Genomic DNA, 27,251 nt, shown 5'->3' on the forward strand with positions numbered 1-27,251 from the left:
CATTCATTAATGGGTTATAATGCATTTACAAATGATTAATAACAGTTTGTTCTGAAACTATTCAAATGGAATACTGCCTGGGGTCTTGAATAATTTAGATTTAGCCAGGACAACACTGACCATCTTTTTTATATGATTAATGCCTCATTCCATCTCATGCATGTGATCAGTGTTATAGCCTGCACAAACAAGCAGTTGACCCTATTGATTTGCCAAGGTGGAACAAGAGCTTGCAGCCACAAATATTAGGAGCAACTTCACTTTCCAATAGATCTATGGCAATGCAACGCATAAAGAAACTCCAATAAGGGCATTTTATCCCCTTTAATGGACCAAGCCACCTGAAAGCACAGTGTTACTGTCTATCTTTCAGGGGTCTACATAGCCCAAGATGTACTCTTAAGGAGCTTAATGTTACTGTATCCTTATTCCTTAAGGTACAAGGATATTATGTTATTTTCAGAGGCAGACTGGCTCTTGCAGCCAAATACTCCATCTAAATGTGAATGGATTCTCAATTGCGAAACGGTTCTAGAAACATAAAGCCCTTTACTTTCATATAACATCAAAATAATTTCTCAAATGCAAAATACACACTGTTTTAACTAGCTTTATCACAGTTGCAGCCTACAGTATTTTTCAGTGACAACATGTTTTTGGCGGCCTTCTTCTGTTACACACAGGTGTTTGGCGCATGCCAGATAGCTAATTAGCACAGGTGGTCCCTCTGTCTTCCGTAAACACGCGCTGCAACATGGAGATCTGGCCATGTGGGAACACTAACCTTAACCTCATAAAGGTGTGTATCAGTTTAACATCTATTTTAATTTTTATGTTTCTTGGTGATAAAAAGACAAGGTCCTTATGCTTCCAAAACCGTACCGCAAGCGATGCGTGTTAATGTTTAGACCGAGCGTATGGCCTCTTAAGAAAACTCCCCTGTACATAAGATGCCTTCGTTCAATGACTCTTATGTGTAATGTAAGGGAACTGAGAGTCATGATCACAGGCTAGGGTCTACAAATCTCTGTCCTCTGACAGCTTTTGACCTACAGATTTGTAACAGGCTAATGCGATTCTTCATTACCCGTTACAGGATACGTACTTTTGGTGTAACACAGAGACCAACATTAACTTGCCAGTATTATCTTTGTTCTCGATTCGGCAAAACATCTAAAATGTCCGTGTCCAGTTGCAAGAGGTTCTCTTGAATTTAGAAAATGCTCTGTTATTAAAATAATGACATGTTTTTCTCCATTAAGTAATCCAACAATGTGTACACCGCCATCTTGGCTATTTAAACCCCTAGAGTAGAGGTCGACCGATTATGATTTTTCAACACCGATAGCGATACCGATTATTGGAGGGCCCAAAAAAGCGGATACCGATTAATCGTCCGATTCTTAAAAAAAAAAATGTTTGATTCATTTGTAATAATGACAATGACAACAATACTGAATTAACAGTTTTATTTTAACTTAATATAATACATCAATCAAATCAATTTAGCCTCAAATAAATAATGAAACATCAATTTGGTTTAAATAATGCAAAAACAAAGTGTTGGAGAAGAAAGTAAAAGTGCAATATGTGCCATGTAAAACAGCTAACGTTTAAGTTCCTTGCTCAGAACATGAGAACATATGAAAGCTGGTGGTCCCTTTTAACATGAGTCTTCAATATTCCCAGGTAAGAAGTTTTAGGTTGAGGTTATTATAGGAATTATAGGACTATTTCTCTCTATACCATTTGTATTTCATATACCTTTGACTATTGGATGTTCTTATAGGCACTTTAGTATTGCTAGTGTAACAGTATAGCTTCCGTCCCTCTCCTCGCCTCTACCTGGGCTCGAACCAGGAACACATCGACAACAGCCACCCTCAAAGCATCGTTACCCATCGCTCCACAAAAGCCGCGGCCCTTGCAGAGCAAGGGGAACAACTACTCCAAGTCTCAGAGCAAGTGACATTTGAAATGCTATTAGCGCGCACCCCGCTAACTAGCTAGCCATTTCACATCGGTTACACCAGCCTAATCTCGGGAGTTGATAGGCTTGAAGTCATAAACAGCGAAGAGCTGCTGGCAAACGCACGAAAGTGCTGTTTGAATGAATGCTTACTAGCCTGCTGCTGCCTACCACCGCTCAGTCAGACTACTCTATCAAATATCAAATCATAGACTTAATTATAACATAATAACACACAGAAATACGAGTATTAGGTCATTAATATGGTCAAATCCAGAAACTATCATTTCAAAAATAAAACGTTTATTCTTTCTGTGAAATACGGAACCGTTCCATATTTTATCTAACGGATGGCATCCCTAAGTCTAAATATTGCTGTTACATTGTACAACCTTCAATGTTATGTCATAATTATGTACAATTCTGGCAAATTAATTACGGCCTTTGTTAGGAATAAATGGACTTCACAAAGAGGGCAATGAGCCAGGCGGCCCAAACTGCTGCATATACCCTGACTGCTTGCACGGAACGCAAGAGAAGTGACAATTTCCCTAGTTATAAGAAATTAATGTTAGCAGGCAATATTAACTAAATATGCAGGTTTAAAAATATATACTTGTGTATTGATTTTAAAGAAAGGCATTGATGTTTATGGTTAGGTACATTGGTGCAACGACAGTGTTTTTTTCGCAAATGCTCTTGTTAAATCATCACCCGTTTTTCGAAGTAGGCTGTGATTCAATGAGATATTAACAGGCACCGCATCGATTTTATGCAACGCAGGACACGCTAGATAAACTAGTAAAATCATCAACCATGTGTAGTTAACTAGTGATTATGTTAAGATGGATTGTTTTTTATAAGATAAGTTTAATGCTAGCTAGCAACTTACCTTGGCTTCTTGCTGCCCTCGCGTAACAGGTAGTCAGCCTGCCATGCAGGCTCCTCGTGGAGTGCAATGTAAGGCAGGTGGTTAGAGCGTTGGACTAGTAACCGGAAGGTTGCAAAAACTAATCAAGAGCTGACAAGGTAAAAATCTGTCGTTCTGCCCCTGAACAAGGCAGTTAACCCAAGGCCGTCATTGAAAATAAGAATGTGTTCTTAACTGACTTGCCTAGTTTAATAAAGGTGTAAAAAATAATTATAAATTAAAAAATCGTAAAATCAGTGTCCAAGAATACCGATTTTCCGATTGTTATGAAAACTTGAAATCGGCCCTAATCAATCGGCCATTCCGATTAATCGGTCGACCTCTACCCTAGAGTATATTCATGAACTGGTGTGTCAATCTAAGTAACATAATTTTAAAAATCCTTTCAAAATCCATCAATTTAAGCTAGAGATATATTTTTTGCCATGGGCTGCATGCGTCTCAATCCACAGCATCAGCCTATGGCAGCCTTCCACATCTGTGGTGGAAGGTGGCCAAGCTGCAGCAGTGTTTGTCAGACCATGAGACATCCCGGAAATTGGTCTTCTCAAAGAAAACGTCTGTACCGTCCAAACGGTGGCCTACAAACCACTCTGTGGAAAAATGAACACGATGAACACGACCCCCACAAGGCCCAGTGGTCTGAAGTTGGTACCGTCGATGTGCCAACTTCTGTTTGTAGCGTCCAAACCGTTTGGGCTCCACTGTGGAATGGGGAGATTCTCACGAAGATGATGGTGTTCTCCGTTTTGCTCTAGGACCGCCACAAGGACTCCTCTTAAGGTAACTGTAAAACAATTATGGAAGTATGGGGATAGTTTGGTGCCAACCCAAAAAAGGGGTTATATATGTGTAAAAAAAAAATATATATATTTCTTATTTCTCCTAGATATAGGACAGACACTTCAAAACCTTATTCCTTATGATAGGTTATTTGACTGTCTTTTTTGCCATTTATGAATGTGTAATTCAATGTGTTTCTATGGGCTATAGTAGTAAAGGCCAAATTCAATATTTTAATATATACATTTTCTATTTACAAAAAATATACCTAAAGGGGTCCTAAAATTCAAAATCAAACAGCTAAATTATCCATTGTATGACCATCTTAAAACAATTTTAGATGTTTGGCCGAATCGAGAACGAACATGTTGGCCGAAATGTCTCTGTGCTTCGCAAAAAGAACCTATCCTGTAATGGAAAATTGCATTAGCCCATTACAAATCTGTAGCTAACAGCTTGCATGTGCTTTGAGGACATGTTTTGGGGGGTTCAGTATTATGGGCCAGCTGTGCATGGTGCTGGAATTAGTCCAGTGTGCATGTCTAAAGTAACCTTGCAGGGTTTTGGACTGTTTGAGAAGGAGGGCGACAGGCCACCTGCCACAGGGGCTTGCCCTCTCTGGGTCCCCACTCCTCCCTTTTAACTGGTTGCCAAGTTGGGGCTTCTTTCATGTGTGCCTGAGCTCTTTAAGACATTAGCAAACATTGAACAAGGCTTGGTCCAGAATCCCAACGCGTCTGTTGTCACAGAGTCACCTCTGTTCTGCATAGAAAATCAGTGTGTGAACATTGCTAGGCCTGTTGTATTAGCCTCCATGTGTGGACAGAAAGCTATTGTTGATTCTCAGCAAACATAAATGCTCACTTTTGATGAGCTTAGGCTAAACCATGTCGCACTGTAAATAACTAGAGATTAATTAAAGAAACGTAGCCTGGCTATGTTCTCTACAGACAAGTGATGCAGTGATTGGATGTAAGAGCTGGAGATCAGTAATGAGTTAACACAGCCTACATTCTTTATTATGCCTTAGACTCCATGACTCAGAATCCATCATCTGGGATTGTTTGACTAATAAAATAAATATTCACGTTGTTTCTTGTAATACTTATGAACAACAGCAAACTTGAAAATATGACTTTTCATGATAAAACAAACACAATGTAAACAAACAAGCAAGGCTTTCCCGTCTGTCAGCAGCTAGTTAGTGTTTTTGGGAGCATTATCACAGTTACCTACACTGTTCCTTTCTTATGAAGCACTTCCATAACTTGAGGATTTCCCAGATTTTTCATAATAATATGCTAAGTACAGTAAAGGTAGACATGGTGCTATAATCCACGACTTCAACCTGCTATTAGTGGACAGAAAATATCACTATGTCATGAAACTCACCTGGTGGGACTGGTGTGGCCTGTTTGGCCCTGCTGTTGCTCTCCACCCAATCATCAAACCTATCTAGAAGCAAGAGCATGTATTTATAAGTTCATTTGAAAGGGACTTCCTCATTTTCACCTTACTATTGTCTGAGGGCAGTCCACTGACTAGCTCTCTAGAAGTTTCCTGAGACAACGGACTTGGAACATATTTCTGTTTCCTCTTTGTAAGGTTGTGGAGCAGCGTTGTAACTGTCTAAGAAAGTATGTGGCTGTTTCATCATATTTCATTATCCAAATTCTGTGGCTGTTATATTCTGATAGTTTGTTAACCAATCTCTATAGAATGATGATTTTAGTTTTCTATGTCTGATTTGGGCCTCTCGTAGATGGTGGTGATATAGCCTAGGCCCAGGTAAAGAACATTTGTTTTTGAGAGGGGGAGAGAAGAGGGATGAGGTCAGATTATAAATGGCCTATTTGGATGTCTCTTATTGACATTGGATTTCTTCATCTTAAAGGTCCAATGCAGCTGTTTTAATCTCAATATCAAATTTATGGGTAACAACTTAAATACCTTACTGTGATTGTTTTCGTTGAAAATTGTGAAAAAGAGACATAGTTTCTTAGCAAAGAGGAATTTCTCAAGCAAGAAGAAACCACTCTTACACTTAAATTATCATAATTTTCTAAATTTCACAGGATTATTCCGTACGTTTGTTTATGTGTAACTCTGTGTTGTTGTTTTTGTCGCACTGCTTTGCTTTATCTTGGCCAGGTCGCAGTTGTAAATGAGAACTTGTTCTCAACTGGCCTACCTGGTTAAATTGTTCCAACATCATAGTGTGGAAATGTATATCAAATACAGGAAATCATGTTTTTGACTGCACGATGCCTTGTATTATCTAGGCCTAGTATTATCTAAACAAACTCATCATGTAAGCTGTGATACCTTTCTCTCTACCGTAACAAGATGCTACACCTAATATTGTATCTTTGTATAGATGTATCTTTTTGGCTCTGTGGCTTTTTTTTTTACCCCATGTCATCAGTAGGAGTGAATAGTGAATAGGAGTGATACCAGTAAACGGCAGTTCCTACAGTAAATTGAATAACAATGTGATTTGTGTACCAAAAGCTTGGTAAGTGTCATTATATCATTACAGTATCACTCAGGGCATTGTGCCAATATAGATTCAGAGTTTGCGCCCAAAAGTGTCCCTGAATGCCACCCCTATGATGAGAACCAAAACAATTGTGCAATCATGTTTGTCAGGCCTGAAGCTTTTTTTGTAAGAGTTCAGTAGACAGTACTACTTAAACAATAATGCTGATACTACTTCATCTTGTTGTTGCAGTCTCTGTGTGGTCTGCTGCCTGCACCACTCAGCATGGACCCAAAGAAGAAGACTGTGTGGGAGAACCTGCGTGAGAAGACCAAGACCCAGTTCAACAACATAAAGAAGAAGAAGACCCCTGGGAAACTGGAGAAGAAGAAGCCCAAGCCCCTGCAATACAGGCGCAGTATATCAGTGCCGGACCTGAGGTTTGTTCAGGCTGAACCCTCTCCCACAGACAGTGCCTTCTGCACAGCCCCAGACGCCATCTTCTTTGACAGCTCTTCAGGCTCCGGTGATAATACCTCTGTTAACTCAGTCCCTCTATCCACTGACAGGCTGACTGCAACTGATGCAGGCCCCTCAGGTAGAAAGACTGTGCATGATTTGACTTTCATAGATAACATGAATGTATCTGGATCTAGAATGATTGCACCTGTGGAGACACAAACTCTCTATGAAGAATCTGAAGAGGAGGACATGGCAACCTTTATGGGTGGAATCCACATGCCATTAGACAAACAAAACACACCTGCAGAGAGATCTACTTCCTATGCTTCTTCTTCTTCAGCAGACAGAGTAAAAACAGCAGTGGACAGAGGAAAGCCACCCACCCCAAGATCAAATTCTCCACATATTCCTGTGCCCACACCAAGATTGGCTGCTTCAGTAGAGAGAATGAATATTTCTACAGAAAGATTGTTCTTCTCTAAAGACAGAGTGGTCACTTTTAGCGACAAAGTGAGTGCATCTGCTGAAAGATCTGCCTCTTCTGTCTCAGACCAAACAAACCTGGTTACAGAGAGACTGGCTGCTTCCAGGGAGCGAGGGAAACTACCAGCAGAAGTTAGATGGTCTGTTCCTACAAATCCACTTGACAGACTGAACATCTCTCCAGATAGATGGTCTCTGCCAGTGGACAGGGCAGACAGAATGGGCACCCCGGACAGGATGGGCACCCCGGACAGGATGGGCACCCCTGCAGACAGTGGGGACGGTTCTGTGTGTGGAACCCCGTTCGAGGAACAAGCCTACTCGTTCTGGCCCATTGACTCTGAGGACCTGGATATGAGGGAGCCCTCCCTCTCGACAAACATCAGAGACATCTTCTGCAGGGAGCCCCAGGAAGACATTGAGGTCAGATACCATACTAACCTTGTACTTTACAATACCCTCCCCAGATATAGATATAGACCTACTGCATACAGTGTAAAGTCTAAATGCGGACTGACAGATTTCACACACGTTTTGATAGAAAATACATGTTTCTATGTGACAGTAATACAGGCGGATAGTTTAGTGACCAAGACACAGTACAGTGTGTTAAAGCAGTGCATTTTCACTGGGGTCTTATTAGCATTTGCCAAGCTCTCTTTTCATATTCAAATACTGTGGTCTGGGTTTTCACACCCTTGAGCTGTTATGCTGACTCTATGCCTAGAAGTTTTCTATGATCAGTCTCCAGATCAGCTACAATAGATATACTTTAAAGTCGTGGATTGTGCTTAAAGCTAGAAACCCTAATTGCTACATCCATTTTTGGACTAAATTAATGATATATATACCCATTGATTTTTGAAGAATATAACTTAGGAATTCCTTATGAGCTTAGTTCAACTATCATACCTCATCAGAACCCAAAATATGAAGTTGTTTTACTCTCAATGTTTGTAAACAATGTAAATGTGAGAGTAATGGGCATTTGAAATGTTTTGATTATCTTAGTACTTGCAGGATTTATTTTAGAGCACTCAAATGAAAAAGTATATAATAATTAGAAAACGGCCCTGGATTTCTGTTGTTGCATTTATCTATATGCCAACAGTACGGAACAATGCCTAATTGATCATAACCATTACAGATAACACATCCTAATTACTAATTGCCTCATATATATATATATATATATATAATATTGATGAAAAAAATATTGCCAATTAAGATTAATTTATTGAAGCAATAATATCAAATCTTTGAACACAATCTTCAAAAAGGCAGCTACATCAGAAGTGGTGCTTGCTTGTAGAAGCCTTATGTTAGGAATCAAAAGGACTATGTAATGGTAAGTTAGGTCATTAAATGTCAACTGAAATCAAATTGCCCCATATATACTGAACAAAAATATAAACGCAACATGCAACAATGTCAAAGATTTTACTGAGTTACAGTTCATATTAAGGAAATCAGTCAATTGGAATAAATAAATTAGGCCCTAATCTATGGATTTCACATGACTGGGAATACAGATAGGAATCTGTTAGTCACAGATGGGCGTGGATCAGAAAACCAGTCAGTATCTGGTCACCATTTGCCTCATCTCCTTCGCATAGAGTTGATTAGACTGTTGATTGTGGCCTGTGGAATGTTGTCCCACTCCTCTTCAATGGCTGTGCGAAGTTGCTGGATATTCAATTCCAGTTTCTTTGTGTGTGATAAGCATATGATTTCTCATGGATAGGGACATGTGTTTTGGTTAATCATGTCAAACAATCTGGATTTGAACCTTTATTTTTAGCCATTTCCAGAAATGAGAATTCAACCCAAAATGATAATGGCGCTGGACCATCTGACATGAAAAGGAAATCGGACAGTTTGATGAAAAGCTTTAAATAACTACCAAAATCCAGGTCATGCAACATGATTAACCAAAACACAGGGCCCTACTCATGGAGTTAGTTGTGCTGTGATAGGAGAGCTTGAGCTGGTCCAACGCTCTTAACCGCTAGGCTACCTGTCGCCCTGTTTTCAATTTTGACCAGAGTTATGAAATAAATCAGACAGTTTTACAGTATTAGAAAAAAATGAATCTCTGGTTAAAGATTGAGTTTTGACTTCCGTTTGAGTACTCGATTAAACACTGTATACAGTAGCTTAAAAACATGGTTAAAACGATCATTTTGATTTCATGGACGGTCAGTCCTTGTATCCATAGAGAGTGGTTACGAAACAGAGGCGGTTGGCCGCTTTGTTACTGTTTAAAATAACATTCTATCTTTAAGACAACGCTTCATTGGTTCTTTGTCAGAAATCCCATTGCAGATAGCAATCCCTATACTCATATAATGTATATGCTGAGCAGAAGAGACATTATTTTAGTAGCTCTTATGCCGACCTGAAGTCCCTTCCATTGTATTACATGGAGATCTGTCTTATTACAAGGCCAGACATTGTTGAGGCTACAAACCTGCCTTACTGGTTGCCGGTACAATTATAGTACCTGAGGTTAAAAAGTGGTAAACAACGTGACTGAACATGATAACATCTACATTGGTTCCATACTTTGTAGATGTCTTTTTGATAAGCTTACATTGTTTCTCTCCCTTAGTTACCCAATGAGCACAATGACTTCTATGCCCAGCCCTTGCAGGGTCAAGCAGGCAACAATGTGAGTACTGGACTTGGATGTCCTGACCTTGTCAATGATAATGGACAACACTAAGACTTTAGACTATAAAGCATCATATTAATGTGATTCATTTCCTTGACAGGCTGTGGCAGCAAGGGGCCCACCTGGTCCTATCCAGAAGTACCTCCTCACCGTCAACCTGAAGGAGGGCAGGAACCTGGTCATCAGAGACCGCAATGGTAAGTGGATGAAAAGAACCTGGTACTTTTGGAGGTCTACATATGGATGAATGTAAAGTCTGAGGCATGCTGGGTATGTTGATAGACACATACTTTCAACTTGAGAAGGTGTCCCTTATGCCGTGAGTAGGATGATGACAAAGCAATTCATCATATTTACTTTGTTGATCTTGATTTTGAACATGTCATCAAGAAAGTATTTTTTAGTTGAAGCACATACATTACAAAGGGCCCCTAACTGTGTGGAATGTATTTTTGACAGTGATTCCAGTCAGACCAGAATCTGACGCCAAAACACACCCAGGAGCCTTTCCTTAACAACATGTGTGGAGAAACAAATTATGTGGTATGGTTTTCATAACCAATGCAAATTTAGATGCAACCTGTTTTTGTCAGTTGGAGAGTTCATGCAATGTTTCACTGTTGCTTTTAAATAACATTTTCCCACCACAAATGACAAGCTGCCACCTGCTGGAGATTTGCTAAAATACATCCTAGGAAGTTTGGACCTCTGCTGTAATTTGTAGTGTTCTAAACACATTGAAGGAAATCCCTAGTCTTAAATCACAATGGTTGTAAATGTTTATGTTAACTTATGTCATACTTATTATTTTGGTCTGTATAGGACAGTAGATGTTGATATGTTGGCATGTCATATACTGAGTATACTTAAGCAATAATGTACGAGGGGGTGTGATATATGGCCAATATACCACGGCTAAGGGCTGTTCTTAGGCACCACGCATCGTGGAGAGCCTGGACACAGCCCTTAGCCGTGGTATATTGGCCAAATACCACAAACCTCTGAGGTGCCTTATTGCCATTATAAACTGGTTACCAACTTACTTAGAGCAGTAAAAATACATGTTTTGTCATACCCATTGTATACGCTCTGATTACATTATATATTTTTTTTACCTTTATTTAACTAGACAAGTCAGTTAAGTACAAATTCTTATTTTCAATGACGGCCTAGGAACAGTGAGTTAACTGCCTTGTTCATCGGTAGAACGACATATTTTTACCTTGTCAGCTCGGGGATTCAATCTTGCATCCTTTCAGTTACTAGTCCAACACTCTAACCACTAGGCTATTGCCGGATATACCATGGCTGTCTGCCAATCAGCATTCAGGGCTCGAACCACCCAGTTTATAAAAAAGATTAGGATCACCTGCTCTTTCCATGACATAGACTGACCAGGTGAATCCAGGTGAAAACTATGATCCCTTATTGATGTTACTTGATAAATCCACTTCAATCAGTGTAGCCAACTTGAGACAACTGTGGGAAGCATTGGAGTCAACATGGGCCAGCATCCCTGTGGAACGCTTTCAACACCTTGTAGAGTCCAAACCCCAATGAACTGAGGCTGTTCTGAGAGCAAAAGGGGGTGCAACTCAATATTAGGACGGTGTTCCTAATGTTTTGTACACCCAGTGCATGGTATTCCATTATATACAGCAGATAAGATACCGAAGGCTTGTGGAATACTACTGACTGCTTGGGGTTTGTTTCCCAAAATGATTGATTGTTATATTTAATATTTACTGATTATGATGTAGTCTCCCCTTCAAAATACAACTAAAATATTTCTCATATGCATACCTCAATTGTTAATTTCCTCAGTCATCTGCCCACTGTCATTGTGGGCTTGTTGGGATGCAATGCAATTGGTTTGGGGAAGCAGCGACCTCAACTGTCCATAAACTGAATTGCTGTTTGAAAGACACAACATGGACTTTATTCATTTCTCCGCTGCTATTGAAAACCAAACATCTCTGCAACATTTTGTTTATTTTATTTTTGGCTGAAATTCAATCAAACATGTTTTTTGTCTGCAATCTTAAGTTCCACCTCTTTGCCTGGCTGACCGCTGCTGCCATATGTAGGCTATATTATTTTCTCGATGTAACCCTCAGCTTGTGCTAAGGTTTCTTATGTAACTGTCGCCGTGGCTTCACTAACCTTGTCGTCTCGGGTCACAGCTCCCTGCTAGTTGAGACCTTACTTTTCCTGACAGGATGGCACCATGATGATGATGCAATACCCACACGCCCCCTGCCTCTCCACTGTTTGCCCTACAATCAACACGGTGCCTGAGACCCACCAACACCATCCACTGTCATTACATATTCTGAAAGGACCCTCGCCACCAGCCCCCACTTCTCTTTTTTTGTTCTCCCCTTTTTTCGCGGTTAATTTCAATGGTCACCATTCTGTCACGCCAGAGCTTTTCTCCTCACTGGCTGCCACATTCTCCTCCTGTCAAGTTGCCTGGAGGTTTTCCTGTCAGACTGGCAGGGCGGAGCTGCTGTGGGTCCTGCCTGCCTTTGGGAGATGTTCATTTGGAGTGGGGAGCTGACAGGCCTGACAGCCCATCCCCACAGGGCCTTTGTCATGTGATTCAAGCCTCCCTGCAGGTTCTCTCAAGCACCCTTTCATTTCTCCATACAAATGAAGGCATGGGACTGGCTTTCATTTTTCAGGCAATCTTCATACCATGGCTGAGACAAAGACGCCCCGTCCCCCCCACCCCACCACCAGGCCGACTTACTTAACAGGCTTGTGAGATTAACACTGGTTGCTCCTGGTTTCAGGACTTTATTTGCTGGTTGCTTCATGCTGGCGAGAGTTTCTTCTCTTTCACAATTAAACAGATACATCCCTCTGTTTTCATAAATATGCGGTGTACCTCATCCCTGCATATCTCAGTCTTTGTGTGTTCTAATTGGTGTGGATCTGACTGGTTTCCTGTCATATATATATTAAATTTTGTACGTTTATTTTTTAATACAATTGTTGTATAAATGACACCCCTTTGCAAGTACGAATTTGTCTCACATCATGATTGATTGTGTTGATAATCTGATAATGCTTTTATCTGCTATTTTCTGAACATTCCGTTTTGTTTTTGAATCTCTAGGTACAAGTGATCCTTATGTCAAGTTCAAACTGGAAGGGAAGACGATTTACAAAAGCAAAGTTGTGAATAAGAACCTAAATCCAAAATGGAGCGAGTCCTTCTCCTTCCCCCTGCAGGATCGAGAGCAGGTTGTTGACGTGAGGGTGAGTGTCACGTTGATCTGTTGTTTTGACTTAGGTTGTCTAAGTAACACCTACAAATGAACGGCAATGTACTTATATTGTCATAAAAGTGACAGATTGACACTCTAATCATGTCATAGCTATGGCTTGAAAAGGATACAAAACTGGCATTCAATAACAGTTCATTGTGCCAAACCTGATTGACATACAGTTTTTATATATTGAATATGGTGTTTCTAACTGTTGCAGGTCTATGATAAGGACCTAACCACTGATGACTTCATGGGTTCCAGCACGATTGTCATCAAAAACCTTGAATTAGACAAGTGAGTAATACACATGCTCTGCTAATCACTCAGTGTATTATCTAGTAAACTGCAGTACGTCTCTTTCTCCCTTTGTCCAGGACCGGTGAGATGGTGTTGAGTCTGGAGGACCCCAACAGTCTGGAGGATGACATGGGGGTCATCGTCATGGACACATGCCTCACTTTTAGAGACGCTACTATCAAAAAACGTGTAAGCCTGATTTGATTGGAGTCTAATGTTACATCACTATATTTTCAAATTTTCCTGATTTTTTTTTTTCTTCTTCTCGTTAACAGAAATGGCACCAGAAAAAGAGGGTAGGATCTATAATATTCTATTTTCCACTGGTCTCCTTTCTACTTGCATAAATTTAGTTTTGTGCATCTAATTCTAAAATCTGTTCAATGTCAGTATATGCCAATGTCTATTGCTAGAATAGACATACAGTACTAGACTTACTAACAGTACAACCATTACTTTACTCAAATATGGCTGAGATTGTGCCTGATATCCAGCAGCAGGGGGCAGTAGATCACTGTATTACATATGACTATCATAACAAAGAGCGAAGTATAGTCCCAGGATTTTGGTTTTTGTGCATGCATTTTCAACCTTAAATAATATATTTTGTACACATGGTTTCATAATGACAAGTTGTATTTTCAAGTGTCAGACTAAACCATGCATTACAAATGATCTAAACATGATAACAACATATTTACGTGTTGACTAAGCACAGTTTGGAGTAGAGTTTTTATTGGGTTTAATATACAGCCCTTAATACAGCTCTCTCATTTGAAGCATTGTGATGAAGGCTGAAATTGGATGCAGTTAGTGTTGGTGTGTTTTGGACTGGTGCTCTTCTCATGATGGTGCTTGTGGGTTTATTCTCACACCTATCCAGTCACTTCATCTGCCACTGTTTCATCTCTCTCTGAATCTGAGTTTGATGTTAAACAGGTAAGAAATAAAGCACAATTCACATAGTCACTGTATGCTCTGCAGATGGATAAATGGGCAGATAGAAAGACAATGTGAAAATGTTCATCAAATCGTGGTGCAAATGTACCCTGTCATTTGGCAGAGTGAGATGGCGGTACCAAGACATTTCGGTGGCCGTATGACAATGTTAATGTGATGTTTGAATCCATATTTTTAGCAAAGATGATATTTCTCTAAATTACTGTTCCATTTGACACCTATCTGATGGCCGGGACTGAGCACTAAGCTAGTCATTCTTCATCTCCCACTGCTACTCCCCACTCCTGTTCACTCTCAACACTACCACAGAGACAACTACCACAGAGACAGTGAATGGCAACAGCCCCAGTAAAACTCTGTTTCTGTGCTTTGCTTGATAGTGTTTCTGTCTGGAGGAAGCCGTGTGGGAGGAGGGGTGGGGGGAGCTCTGATGTTCGAGGCACATTGCCAGTGTGGGATGCCGAAGATTCGCGAGGTTGATAATTCCCAGGCATAGCGGGCAATAACCCAGATGTTAGGATGTAATATCACAGCTGTGGATGGACAGAGCCGAGGTACCAGCCAAATGGACCTAGGTTTGAGCTCATCCTGCTCGTCCCCATGCTGTCCCACCATATGGAAGCAATCGCATACCCCTTTTAGGACCAGGAATAGACTCTCTTTAGGGGCCACTTACAGTTAAGTGGAATTGTTTTATTGGCCGCTGAGATAGAACTCTGTCCAAGATAAACACTTGGGATGACTTGGCCAGGCCCTACTTTATGTCGCTCCTCCACTCCTCTGTATTCCTCCTCTGTAGAGAGCAGAGCAGGGGTATTTATAGGGCCGAGCAGCGCTGTGCCGTGGTATTCCATGTTAATGCAGGTCCCTGAGACCGACGTACAGGCTCTGATCCCCAGCAGCCTGGGCCCTGGGCTGCGGTGTGGGCGGTGACCCTGGAGAGAAGGGGAGAGGAGATGGGAGGGACTGGGTGGCAGGGGAGCCGTTTGAAGCTGTGCCGGCCAAGGCAGCAGAGGGAGACAGAGTATCAAAGAGGCCAGAGCAGATTATAGCCCTGCTCTTTAATTAGTCAGCCCACACAACCTCTCTCTCTCTCTGCTGTTTGTTTTGAAAGAGACGGCCTATCACTGCACAGGCTCAAGGGAACTTTAACACAGGGACACATATCAAGGCCTGTTTCTCCTCCTCTGTTTCCCGCTGTGCCATGGCAGGACCGTTTGATCATTTGGGAGGGGCTGTCCTTGATGTCTCAGTGTTTTGACATCCTGGACATTTAACACCCTAATAGTTGATTTTAGAAATTTGATTGGACAATTGAGATAAGAGATATCACTGAAGACAGTCAACATTTTGGTTTGGGATTCAGTGAAAAATAGACCAATGTGTACAATGCTGTGTATATCATTCCCAGACTGTATGTACACCCATGCATAATTTGCTGATGAGAGGGTTGTGTGGTTGGATTGCATCATTACTCACTGCTGCCTGCTGTCTCCTGTGCAGTATGCCAAGTGTCCTGCCTCCCCCCACTCTGTCTCTGGGTCTGTGATGAGTGGGACTGTCACAGCCAGGGACATCTGGCTGCTGTGCTCTGCTCACTGACATTCCCTCTCTCCAGGAACTGCACCTCTCCTCGCTGGTGTTGCTCTGCTGCTGTCACTGGAGATGGGCTAATGTTCTCAAACAGAGAGGGTCTGGAGCCTAGCGGAGTCCTACAGTACTTTCATGCAATCCATATATGTAATGAGGTGCCAGATTTGAGGGGCAGGTGAATGAAGTGGGGTAGCCACTCAGAGTGTTTTGTCATGGAGGGTGTCCTAATGCAGCTGTGTGTCCATGTTTGTGTCTCTTAGGGAGTCCAGAACCAAAAGGGGAACCAAACCCAGCCCCAAGATAAAGCCCAGATCCAGCGCTCGGCTGAGGCCACCAAGAACAGCCAGCTGTGGAGTGGAGTGTTTGGTATCACCCTGGTAGAGGGACAGGACATGCCTGAAAATGTCCAGGGGGACATCTATGTGCGCTACAGACTGGGAGAGCAGAAGTACAAGAGCAAGGTGAGCTTCTTTCTCAATCTATTTCTCCCCTGATTTTTTTTGCCTCCTCCATTCCTCTTTTCTCTTCCCCTACCCTTTTGCACATGCTCTCCACCGGCATTTCACCCCCCACTATCTCTCATTCTCTGTCTCTCCCTCTCTCTCCTTCTCTCCCTCCCTTTCTCTCAGCAGGGGCCTGTCAGTGGCTCACCTCCACCTTGGCTCACTGGGGCATGGCAGAGCAGCTCATTAGACTGGGCCTCTCTGCCACTGTACAATCTCCCCACTATGCTCTCCTTCAGGTGGAGGGCTTCACTATGCTTTACTTGATTTGCATACCCAGCATGCCCTGCTCATCTACCTCTACTTGTTGGCCTCCCCCCTGATGATTCCGCAGTGCGCCCGTCTTGTGTTTTCATGTCATTTCTCTGTAAACCTCTGGTTTCGTTTCAGCTTGTTTGTTGAACAAAGCTAATTCTAATTGGATGCTGTCAGTGTTTACGATCCCAGAGAGGAGGCTGAGGTGCGCTCACACAAAAAACCCTCCTCTCCTCTCCCCCGCCCCTTCCTGGTAGCACTGAATGAAGACTTAATCCACCTGTCATGTAGTCTCTGCTCACTGTGACACTGCATTAAACCTGACACTGCTCCACACCAGGCTCTGTGTGTGATTGTGCCAGTGCCCACCTACGCTACAGTACTGGATCAGCACTCTGCTCTTTCTCTCTCCCCCAGAACCTGTGCGTTCAAGCCAACCCTCAGTGGAGGGAGAGGTTTGACTTCAACAAGTATGAGGACTGTCTGGAGCCACTGCAGGTGGAGGTGTTTGCAAAGAGAGGCAGGAAGAGCGAGGAATCCTGGGGAATGTGAGTATTGATTTGCTTGATTCTGAGTGTTGTTTTTGTGGTACGACTGCTGTTCTTTGAAATAGACATATGCATTGCTTGCTGTTTGGGGTTTTGGGCTGGGTTTCTGTATAAGCACTTTGTCTCATCTGCTGATGTTAAAAGGGCTTTATAAATATATTAGATTTGATTTTAATTTGATTCTTATTAAGTAGTGATATTGAAGACTGATCCCATCGTTATCTAGGTTTGAGGTGGACCTGTCCAGGCTGCCAGTAGCCACTCAGCAGCTCTACACTTATGTCCTGGACGAAGACAAGGGCAGGCTGGTGTTCCTGGCCACCCTCAACCCATGCTGTGGGGTGTCCATCAACGAATTCAACAAAACTCCCCTGGAACAGCCAGACGAGAGGGACCAAATCCTAGAGAAATATGTTAGCATGTTTAGTGACATATTACTATTTATTCATGCCACTTTTGACATTTTACATGGTTGAATTAATATAAGTGCTACCAGTAGATAAGTAAGTACATTTCATAAGCTCTCTAGGAATACTAGCTTGCGTTAATACATTTAAGTAAGACTGGTTTGTATCGTTTTATTTTTGCAGAGTTTGAAGAACTCGCACAAAAGTTTGAGGGAGGTTGGCTTCCTTCAAGTCAAGGTTGTCAGTGCCACAGATCTCACATCAACTGATCTCAATGGTGATGTATCACTCCACTTTTAGTCATTACCGTTTTAACTGGTTAAGTTACATGGCTAAGTTAATCTACAATTTGCACACACATTTTAACACAGCTTTCTTCTTTCTTTGCAGGGAAAAGTGATCCATTCTGTGTACTGGAGCTGGGGAACAGCAGGCTACAGACTCACACCATCTACAAAACACTCAGCCCCGAGTGGAAAAAAGTCTTTACTTTGTACATGAGTTTTTACTTGGTCTTTTAGTGTACTTTGCATACATTGATGCAAGTGAATGTATTCCTTCGGATTCGGACTAACTGGTTATCTGTTGGCAGCCCAATAAAGGACATCCATGATGTTTTGGAGCTGACTGTCTTTGGTGAAGATGGAGACAAAGCCCCAGACCTTCTGGGCAGAGTGGCCATTCCATTACTCACAGTAAAGTTGGGGATCCTTGGATTTATAAGGGGCTTATAGTTTATTCATTGACATTGACAAGTCGTAAAACATGTCATGGGTCAGAGAGGTGCTATTGATTGTAATGCATTTTCCACCACAACAGGTTCAGAATGGACAGCAGGTCACCCGGGGGTTAAAGAAAGCGAACTGGGGGGGTCCGGCCAAAGGGACCATCTCACTGGTGATGGAGGTCCACTATAACCCAGTAAGAACTCCCTGGCTGATTCTAGCCTAGCTAATGCTCTTTGACAAATGACCCAGTCATATACCGTACTCACTGTATACTGAGTTTTCCAATTGCATTGAGTTTCCTTCTCATTGCTTTTGGATTGGATTTGTCTTTGATCATTTGTAATATCTTTCTCAGGTTAGAGCCGGCATAAGAACCTTCAAACCAATAGAGGAAAAATTCCTGGAGGACAACCCAAAATTTGCCAAAAAGGTTTGTTTTAGCAAGAATTTTAGGCCTATATAAACTAAAATTCATGATTTATACACATAAAGCATGGTAGACACAATTTGTTGGATGAAGGAGTGAAGTGTGAGTACTGGAACATGCCCCTCATATAACAGAAACAAAGCTGCCACAGGCAAGCAGCATAGAAGCTTTGATTGGTCATAGTCAAACTAATTGGCTTTATTAACTCCAGACATCAAACTAGTAAAGCCACACAGCAGCAAATAAGGCCTTGAGTAAACCTGAATAAACCTGCTTATGAATCATACACATAAAGCTTTTAATCAAGTCATGCTAACTGCCATTTGCCATCTGATTCTCCCATTAGGTCCTTGCCCAGAATATCTACAGAGTTCGGAAAATCACCATGGCACTGCTGCATACGTTACAGTACATTAAAAGCTGTTTTCAGTGGGAGAGCACGCAGCGGAGTATAATAGCCTTCCTGGTAAGTCATTGCCCCATGTTAATGAACTAGCGCTAAGCCTTGGGCTGTGCAAGTGGTGTCTCTGTCCTATTTCACTGCAGAACATTTGAACCCTTTCCTTCATCTATGTGAAATAGATAATGGACAGTATGGTTAATTCAGGTACACACATCTAGATTCTTGTTACTGTTTCTCAGTCACGTACTTCCAATGAATCGAAGCTCCCATCTTCATTTTGCATTTGAAAGTAAAGTAGAACCTGTGCTCTATCCTTTAATTCAAACCCCACTTGTCTTCCTTCAGTGTTCTTCTGGCACTAGGGCTTTATGTGAAGGGCTTCGGTCTGGCCGTTTGGTCATCTGACTTCCTGGTAAAGCATTCCCCCTGCTCTTCTGTGTGGAGGAGGAGTGACAGTCGGCCTGGGAGATTTGAACCTTGTATAAATGTCTCTGTTTAGAGGTTTTAATGAGGCGTTGTGATCTATTGCCCTAAGCTGAAATAATCTTTATTTCACCCCGTGAATCCCCCTTAAAGTACATGTAATGTCATGATTAAGAGCATCCTCTTGCCATAAAGCCCTGGCAGCGTCAAGTCAGGGTGAGGAAGCGGTCACAGACAGATCCCTGTCTTCACAGCCTTTATTCCTCTCTATGTTCTGTTTCGGGACGACGTGCATTTCATACCTGGTGTATTCTTTAAACCCTGCTCACTGATCCTCAGGTGGATGTCCCCTCAGGCAATGGCCTGGCTCACCATATCAGAGCCTGTGGTACAGGTATGGACACAGACAGACAGACAGACAGACAGACACAGACAGACAGACAGACAGACACACAGACACACAGACACACAGACATACTGACAGGAATGTAGAGTATATAGGCAGATAGGCAGAGACTTTGAGGGAGAAAAGCAGGTAGTCAGCCATGCGGGCGGGCAGGAGAACAGGCAGTCAGGAAAGCAGGAGGGTAGGCCGGCTGACAGGTGACAGGTCAGCGGTATAGGGCCATCTCCTGGCCCCCATCTAAAATGAGATGCTGTGCAGGCCACCAGAGTGTGGTAGTCTTTCCTTTTCACTTCTACTACACCTGCTGTTCAAGACAAGCCCACAAATAGGAGATCTGGGGAGGGAAAAACAGGGATTACTCTCTGGCATACCTCTGCCAGAAATATGTACATTATTTTATTACTGTGGGGTAAATAGATCTAAATATGTATACTGTAAGTAGATAGATCTTTTGTTGATCTAGTATGAGCATAGTGCTCCTGTTGAAAGTAAGGAAATGTTTTCTGTGTGTTGTCTTATCTTCATTGGAGGAAGATGGACAGTTTGGTACCCAGGCAGTTCTATTTAGAGACAGACACTGCAATAGAGCAGTCTGGCTATCTGCAGTCCACTGAGCCCTATGGCTTCCTCTGGAATGAGGTGTGCTTCCCAAAGCGCTGGTGTCAAAGGTGCCTGAGACTTGCCTGAGGAGAGAGTGAATCAGCCTGCTGATAAATAAGTAGTGTTTATCACCCACTCACCAGCAGATAGAGTTAGACCGGAGAAAAGTTCCGATTTCTAATCAGGCATCTCATCCACAACACCTCACTGCATGATGAGCAGCAATAATCATAGCCTGAATATGGCCTTCGGATCGACAGTCAGAGAACTCCTGGGCGTGAGTAAAAACACAGACAGACAAAATCCTTGCCATGTGAGACGAGAGGGCAGCCGAGGGGCCTTGACAGCCATTACAAGCCCTGTGACATACCACTACACATGCTAGTGCCCTGGCCCTCTGCGGGGTCAGCGACAGCACAGCCACACTAGGGCCACTCCTCCTCACAACAAGTCCTCATTTGCAATTAAGTTTGTGTTTGGAGCCATCTGAAGCAGCATGCCACCGTGTGCCTTAATGAAAGCAGCTCCCTCTCCTATATTTATATCTTTAGGCACTGGTAATAAGGTAACTGATTCAGACACTGACAGATGGCCTCTGCTTGCCTCTCAGATGTGCATAATTAGAAGACTGTCTGCTCTTTTCTACAGCAGCACTCTGCCTCTGCTTCTGCTGCTTCTCAGAATATGCTGCTAGGAACGGCTGCAGTGTTGGCTCAGCCTTTAATATACATTACAATACATTATTTATCAGCCAGCTAGACCATTCCTGCTGTTTTACTCCATATGCATCCTGTAATGCATTACCGCTGATGTGGTTTCATCCCAGGACTGTGGGATCATTCGCTAGTGCCTTACCAGGAAGCCTTAGCCACCAAGCTGCTGTAAGTCCCATAGGCTAATGCTCTGACCTGCTCACAACATGCAGTATACATTGCTGCTCAGATGAAGCAATCATTTCAGGGAATGTGGATCTTCATGTGTGCGTTATAAAATACATTTTGGTATGTGTGAAGTATTTTTAGTTTGTATGAGAGATTTGTCTGACAAAAAGTTCACTGCAATCTAATCTCCCATGAGCTGCATTGGCAATGTTTTGCCCTGTAGGTCTGTATCAGGTCTGGTCTATGTTAACAGAGGGATGTATGGAGAATGTTAGAATTTTTTACAAACTTCTCAGGCACATAACTTTTCCCTGTGGCAATCAGAGAAGTATGTATTCTGAGTAAATTGGGTATATAATGTACTCTGTTTGGAAATCAAGATTGATGGCTCATCAGGCATTCTACTGCCATAGAGTATTATAATGCGAAGAGGAAGCCTCGAAAGAATGCAAACTTCTGCAGCACTGTCATTTTTTGCAAGGCTGGAGGTTACTGATTCTGATTGCGTTGTCTCCTTTGTAAGTGAAGTTATTTTCCACCTATAGGTTTGTTTTAAAATGGCGACTTTCTAATTAGGTCATGTTAAAATAATCTTTCTCACACATAAAAAAAAATTCTCCTGCAAAAGCCTCATAAACCTCATCAGTGAACGGAAATGCAAACAAGAAATGTATATATTTTTCAGTGCTTGTTTATGCTACAGTAATGAGCTTAGGATGTGCCTTTTTCTCAAGTTTGACAACGGCATGTCCCCTTCTTCTGAGAGAGAGAGAGAGAGCGTGACAGCTAAAATCTTCATCAAATAACTCCCTTTTAAATGTGCTTCTCCCCAACACTGAGCTAGATGAATGTGCCATACATCAGCAGCAACTGCAGAGAGAGGGGTCACCCAGAGTTCTTTCCTGCAGACATTTTCAGTGTCTGTAGAGGGAGCTATAGCACTGCTGAACTATGTAGTGGAGAGCCTGATGGGAGATCACTTACTGCTCCCAACTAGAATCCTTCATGGGAAAATACTGTGAAAGTGAAATCCTCCATTCTGTGGATCCGCTGGATCAACAGAACAGAAGTTTCTCAAACATACTAAATGAGCATGTATTAGCTGGCCATATTAATCTGTTTCAGAAGTTTAAAGTTGAGAACAATTTTGATTTAGATTAAATGGATGTAAGTATACAAATGAAAAGGGGTTCATTTACACTTGAAAGCTGATTTTGAGCTTTGCTGTCATTAGAGCGCTTTAAGTATTTAGGTAGAATTAATATTTTAACATATGAGCTAGTCTCGTCTGTCAGGAGTTCTGACTAGGAAGAAACCTGTATACCTTATGAGATTATTTGAACCATTTTCTTTTTGACACTGCCAGGTAGCAACTGTTTTAGACATCATTTGACAGCCTGTGAAATGCTGATTGCCTCTCATCACAGAATGTAAAGATGGTATTTGATAAATGTTTGATCCGGTGCAGCTGTAAACACAGTTGGCAGCTGCCAAGGCTGCTTTTTTGGGCTGATAGACTCCTTGTCTCCCAGATGAGAGCAGGACAGGGTCAGATCTGGATCCAGTGGTCCCGGGGGACCACCTGTGAGGTGTCGCTGCACAACCCCCCCCCTCCGCGCCGGCCGGGGCTATTACCCAGAATACCAGGACGGCCGGGATCAAAGGCATAATCAGCGCTGTTATAATTATTCTGTTTAACACCGTCCCCCAAAATGACATGTTTGGTGAGCACTGATCTGCCCCGTTTTGGTTTACTGCAATGCAGTAATACAGTATGTATGACCAGAAGAGTATAAGAGAAGTGTAAAGTCAAACTGCGTAAGTTCCTGAGAAACTTCCTCTCGTTCCTTTCTCTGCATCTGCTTTCTTTCTGTTGAAAAAGTTGGAGGACTGTGTGTGGCTCGGCTGGCTGGCCTTAAAGGAGTGGGTTCTTGCAGTCTCAGGGGGGTTACACTCTTAAACTCTATGGTTGTGGGAGTTCTCACAGAGTTTGCAGTGGGAATGTGGCAGGGAGGGAGAGGGAGACAGCCCTTGATGGTGATGTGTGTGTGCATGATTTAGAAAGTAGTCTGAGATGTATTAATTATTAAAGAGTAGGATATTAGTATCTGGAAACATTAAGCGATGCCTTCTTTAAAAAAAATAATCTGTATTGTTGTTATTGAGTCGCCATTGTGGATTGCAGTGTGTCAGTTGACAGCTCTTGGGGCTAGCTGGTAACCTTGAGATGCTTCCTCTTATAATACAGAGAGCCTTTCTCTGGCAGGCAGTTGTCCTCTTTCAATTAGAGAGCTAAAATAACATATTTCCTGCAAAATAATAAATGTTATATGCAAGTTTATTTTAATAATTCATTGGCTTGTATTGTGAAATATATTCATTTTCATAAACTTTTTGAAATATGACAAAGTGGCATGAAAGAGGATAAACAAGCCAGATGATGTTGCTGTGATTAACACTGCAGGCCTCTGTGTTGGTGCATCCGCCGTGGTGCTTTGTCTGTGTGTCTGTAGCGGTTTTACAGTCAGGTCCAAAATTATTGGCACCCTTAGCAAAAAAAGAATGTATAAAATAAATAAAATACAAATACTGATGCTCTATGCTCAAGCAACTTAATAATACAAATGCTCTGAGAAATGTATTCTCTCAAAAAGATAGGGGTAAAATTATTAGCACCCCTGTTTTCAACACCTGACCTCGCGAGGATGACTACCCTGAGCCTTTTTCTAAAATGTTTTATCAGATTGGAGAACACATTGGGAGGGATCTTCCTCCATACAGAATCTTTCCAGATCCTTGATATCCTTCGTCTCTGCTTATGGACAGCCCTGTTTCATTTAAACCACTGGTTTTCAATGGGGTTGAAGTCCGGAGACTGAGATGGCCATTGCAAAATGTTGAATTTTGTGGTCAATTAACATTTTGGGGGGGATTTTGATGTGTGCTTGGGGTTATTGTCTTGCTGAAATATCTACTTGCGGCCAAGTTTCAGCCTCCTGGCAGAGGAAACCATATTTTTGGCATACATGTCCTGGTACTGGGTAAAGGTCATGATGTCGTTGACCTTAAAAAGGGCCTCAGGACCAGTGGAAGCAAACATCAAAGCTCCACCACCATATTTTACAGTAATTATGGGGCTATTTTCTGCATATACAACTTTATTTCGACGCAAAACGCACCACTGCTGTTCATGGCCAAAGAGCTTTATTTTCATGTCGTCCTACCAGAGCACCAGTTCCAATCCAAGTGCCAACGCCATTTAGCAAACTCCAGGCGTTTACATTTGTTGAATGACATGAAAATAGAGCTCTTTGGCCCCGTGGTGTGTGCTGTATCATAATGACTGCCTCTAACACGCTCACCACCTTCCCAGTCATAGAGGACACACCTCCCCAGGCGGCTGCTGCAGAGCCTGCGACCTGACCGCCCCTGTGTGTTGCTGTGACTGGGCAGGATTCGGCCCCGGCACGCTAATGTGTCTGTGAGTCGAGCTGACAGGGAGGGAAGGGAAATAGAGTCCACGCCACTCCCTCCCTCCCCACCTCCTCGGGGGGAAAAGGCTCGCATGGCGGATCTGTCACCCAGGAGGTCGCTCAGTGTTAACGCTCCCGACACGGATTAAACACTTGTGGCCAGTGCTGGAGCTTGGGGTCGGAGTGGCCACCACTGACAGGCACCACGGGGCCCCTGCTGACCACCCTGGTCCAACCCTGGTCCAGCCTCACTCCACCCTGCCTCCAGATATGCTCCAGCCTTGGCATGTGTCAGACAGGCAGGGAGACAACGGCTAACACCAGGCCTGCAAGCTAATGCTAATACCCTGCCGCTCTTCTCTTGTCTTCCCTTCCCTTTGATAAAGAGCCCACTATTACTACTGTACTGTAGTACTGGCACCTAACTAGCCGCAGAATTTTCTTAGCTAACATTAATTGATTTGGAAACCTTCAATTTCCTTGTTTTATTAATCATTATTCAGATAAACTAAATTAGATTCATAAATATTGAATTCATTTCCAAATTAGAATTTGATTCAAATTGATGGAGTTTAGATATTAATTTATTGTTAGATTTACTGTTGTTCCATGGCATACACTACTTACAAGCCACTGTAGTAAGTAAAACAAGAGTTCCTTAAAAAAAAAAAGGATATGGCCATGGATTATCAGAAACTCTTCTATGTATACCAATAGTTTATTTGTGTGAACTGTGTATACATTCTTTTGTGGAGCTTCTACAGCTGATATGGTCATGCTCAAGAGGGAGATGAGATTTCCCCTTTATCGCTCTCAGTAGAATGCAGCATCTCTCTCTTTTCTCTCCCTCTTTTTCGCTCTCGCTCTCCCTAGTCGATAAGACTTGAGCTGAGCATATTTGAAATATTTATTCAGCGTTAGCTCCGAGCACCATGGCTGCCCACACACTCTACCTGCCCTGCAGAGAAATCTCATCTACTTCCTCTCTGCCTCCGACACCCCCTGAAAGCCTGTCCCCGTATTGGCCCGAGCTCACCACAAATTACATGTCTCATTGCTCGGGGTTTACGCATGCTTTAAAGCCTGCCGCCGAGTAGCATCCCCAACATTAGCCCTCAACCAGACTCTCTGTTCCAGCCTGGCCAGTGGGGGCCTTTGATTTATTATAAATCTATTTTTTTTTGTATTTTAATTGAGGAAACAATGCAGATTACTCCTCCTGCCCTTGATTTCACCCAGAAAAGTACATCTATATTATGTTTTTCCCCCTTTAACGTTTTGGTATTTTGATCTGTCCCACGCACGCACACACACACACACACACACACACACACACACACACACACACACACACACACACACACACACACACACACACACACACACACACACACACACACACACACACACACACACACACACACACACACACACACACACACACACACACCCCTGGAGCCTGTAGTCAGCCTTGTTAAACTTATTCAGCTATGTTCATGTAATCTGGCATCCATCCACATCCCCACTGACTGACCGCCATAATGCTGGTTGGCTTTCTTCTCTCCTCTCACTCTCTGCTCAGTTTTTCTCTTAGCCACAGTAGCTTTCCAAGCGCAACCACGGATAAATATGAGATGAACACAGAAGAGAAAATATTTCCCATTAGAGCTGTTTACAGTAGTATTGTATTTGTAATTACTGTGTCCTCTTTAACGAATGCGTAATGTCAGGTTAATGAGTGATACGCTATTGGTAATAATTGTAGGATTAAATATAATTCTCTATATCATCACATTTCATTAGTTGGCATATGCAGTATATACTGTGGTATATGTTTACATGAAGCTGTGTAGACATGCCGGGTTTGGCAGACCTCCTGTCTAGTGTTAAAGTCTGTCAGTCAGTAGTCTGGGTTGGTAGACTGGGCCTCTCTCCCATTAATCAATTTGCAGGATGGTAGAAACTCTTGGAGAGGGCATCTTTGTCCTTTTGTTCCTGCTGCGGTCCCTTCTCCCCCTCCTGGGAGAGTGTGGGTGGTGTGAGCTGCCATGCTTGCTCAGCTTTAAGAGTTATTTTATTCACACTTTTAATCGCTGAGTGCTTTATTATTAGGTGCTGGATTCTGCTGGCCAGGGGATCTGCATGAGAAGGCGCAGAATGCATTTACTGGAATCATATTAATGGCACTATAAAACAAATCTGTCAGCCTGTTGTTAACCCCGCTGGCAGAGTGGCGCTGCCCAGGGTCGGTCCTTCTCCAGGCGCTTACAGGTGGCTAAGGAGAGTACATC

General features: G+C 42.5%; 1 protein-coding gene across 1 annotated transcript in view; it reads left to right on the forward strand.

The window, feature by feature from the left end:
* Positions 1 to 5,201: 5,201 nt before the first annotated feature.
* Positions 5,202 to 27,251, forward strand: part of LOC109867354 (multiple C2 and transmembrane domain-containing protein 2) — a 40,905-nt gene continuing 18,855 nt past the window's right edge. The window contains exons 1-17 of the mRNA XM_020456475.2: positions 5,202 to 5,320; positions 6,415 to 7,530; positions 9,719 to 9,778; positions 9,882 to 9,978; positions 12,903 to 13,045; positions 13,274 to 13,350; positions 13,431 to 13,542; positions 13,629 to 13,649; positions 16,167 to 16,367; positions 17,082 to 17,212; positions 17,439 to 17,625; positions 17,803 to 17,896; positions 18,010 to 18,112; positions 18,212 to 18,314; positions 18,439 to 18,540; positions 18,703 to 18,777; positions 19,121 to 19,240. Of these exons, the coding sequence (XP_020312064.1) occupies positions 6,448 to 7,530; positions 9,719 to 9,778; positions 9,882 to 9,978; positions 12,903 to 13,045; positions 13,274 to 13,350; positions 13,431 to 13,542; positions 13,629 to 13,649; positions 16,167 to 16,367; positions 17,082 to 17,212; positions 17,439 to 17,625; positions 17,803 to 17,896; positions 18,010 to 18,112; positions 18,212 to 18,314; positions 18,439 to 18,540; positions 18,703 to 18,777; positions 19,121 to 19,240 (2,709 nt within the window). The 5' untranslated portion in view covers positions 5,202 to 5,320; positions 6,415 to 6,447. The remainder of the gene's footprint in view (positions 5,321 to 6,414; positions 7,531 to 9,718; positions 9,779 to 9,881; positions 9,979 to 12,902; positions 13,046 to 13,273; positions 13,351 to 13,430; positions 13,543 to 13,628; positions 13,650 to 16,166; positions 16,368 to 17,081; positions 17,213 to 17,438; positions 17,626 to 17,802; positions 17,897 to 18,009; positions 18,113 to 18,211; positions 18,315 to 18,438; positions 18,541 to 18,702; positions 18,778 to 19,120; positions 19,241 to 27,251) is intronic.

Source organism: Oncorhynchus kisutch, linkage group LG22 (genome assembly GCF_002021735.2).
Source record: "Oncorhynchus kisutch isolate 150728-3 linkage group LG22, Okis_V2, whole genome shotgun sequence".
Taxonomy (NCBI): domain Eukaryota; kingdom Metazoa; phylum Chordata; class Actinopteri; order Salmoniformes; family Salmonidae; genus Oncorhynchus; species Oncorhynchus kisutch.